The following is a 1,338-nucleotide window of genomic DNA, read 5'->3' as shown; positions in this document are numbered from 1 at the left end:
TACTTAAGTTTTTAATAATTATTTTTATATGTTTTTTATGCAATAATTATTTTTATATTTTTTTATGCAATAATTATTTTTATATTTAAATAAAAAAAAGTATTAACAAAAATTAAGTTTATATGTTCTTTATAGAATGAATATTATTAAAATATATTTTTCTTTTATCAAGGCATTAAAGAATAATAAATTCTAGATATGTGTGAAATTTTTTAATTAAATATTTTTTATTAAAAAGTAAGTTTGAATGAAATTTTTTATTATTAATATAATTTAATTGAAGAAAAACATTATTATAAATCTGGTACATAGACACCATTTGCATAGTATATATAAGACCTAGAGAATAATACAACACTATTACAAATCAAATTCAAAGACTTTATAATATGGCTTCATGGAAGAAAACTATTGCAACACCATTCAAGAAAGCTTGCACTTTCTTCAACCAACAACCACCAAGGGAACATAAGAAATCTCAAATAGGTATCAACATATTAAAATTCTTAGTCTATATTATTGATTAGTTTCGTGTTCGTGTTCATGTGAATAATATTTAATTAATTAATTGAATTTTTTTATATGATTCAAACAGAACAAGAGAATCGTGTAATGGATCTTCATGGTGAAGTCATGGCTTGTGGTTATGAAGATGTTCATGTTATGTGGTCGATACTTGATAAATCTAAATCATCATCTTGTAATATAACTTCTTCATAGCATCTTCTTTTCATCTATAAAAGAAAAAGTATATAAATATCCAGAAAGAAAAAAATAATAATATTCAAAATATTATTATTAGGAATCCACATGATGATTGATATGTGCAAATCATGGTGAGATTTTTTTTTTTTTTTTTGTGAATTGTAGATTTTAATTTTATTTATCCATACTTTGATTTTACCTTTCTTTTCTTCTTATTATTATTATCTGCAACAGAGTACTGAGTAATTGTTTTCAAGAAGATCATATACTCATATAAATTTATTAAAATAAAAATAATTGATGTTGCATAATTACATAAGATTTGCGTTTATTTTCAATATTTTTAAGTGATTCTTTATATATTTTATGTTATAAATGTATAAAAGTAACTCATAAACAAGCAAAGTATATAATCAAGAAACTGTATAAACATATTTTTTCGAAACTGAATCTATGAAATTAGTTAAAAACTTGAAACAGTTACAAAGTTGTAAGTTATTATTCGATGGAACACATAATTACAAATTTATATTATTAACCAGTGTTAATACCTATTTTCTCCCCTGTCATATGGGGTTGGTTTGAAAAACCCCCCTGTAAAAAAAAAAGTTGCAAGAATTCCCCTAACATTTG

The 1,338-nt window shown here is 22.4% G+C and overlaps 1 protein-coding gene across 1 annotated transcript; it reads left to right on the top strand.

Moving 5' to 3' along the window:
- The first annotated feature begins 350 nt into the window (after window positions 1-350).
- Window positions 351-961, top strand: LOC131599024 (uncharacterized). Its single transcript, XM_058871543.1, has 2 exons — window positions 351-486; window positions 596-961. The coding sequence occupies exons 1-2, from the start codon at window positions 390-392 to the stop codon at window positions 718-720; spliced, it is 222 nt and encodes a 73-aa protein (XP_058727526.1). The 5' UTR covers window positions 351-389; the 3' UTR covers window positions 721-961.
- The last annotated feature ends 377 nt before the right edge of the window (window positions 962-1,338 follow it).

Source organism: Vicia villosa, linkage group LG4, assembly GCF_029867415.1.
Source record: "Vicia villosa cultivar HV-30 ecotype Madison, WI linkage group LG4, Vvil1.0, whole genome shotgun sequence".
Lineage (NCBI taxonomy): Eukaryota > Viridiplantae > Streptophyta > Magnoliopsida > Fabales > Fabaceae > Vicia > Vicia villosa.
The sequence above is the reverse complement of the archived record's forward strand: the minus strand, read 5'-3'. Positions and strand labels throughout refer to the sequence as shown.

Excerpts from the sequence above, each read along its gene's own strand:
- LOC131599024 (XM_058871543.1), top strand. The coding sequence starts at position 390 with ATGGCTTCATGGAAGAAAACTATTGCAACACCATTCAAGAAAGCTTGC. Across the intron at positions 487-595 it reads ACATAAGAAATCTCAAATAG|AACAAGAGAATCGTGTAATG; the intron begins GTATCAACATAT and ends TGATTCAAACAG.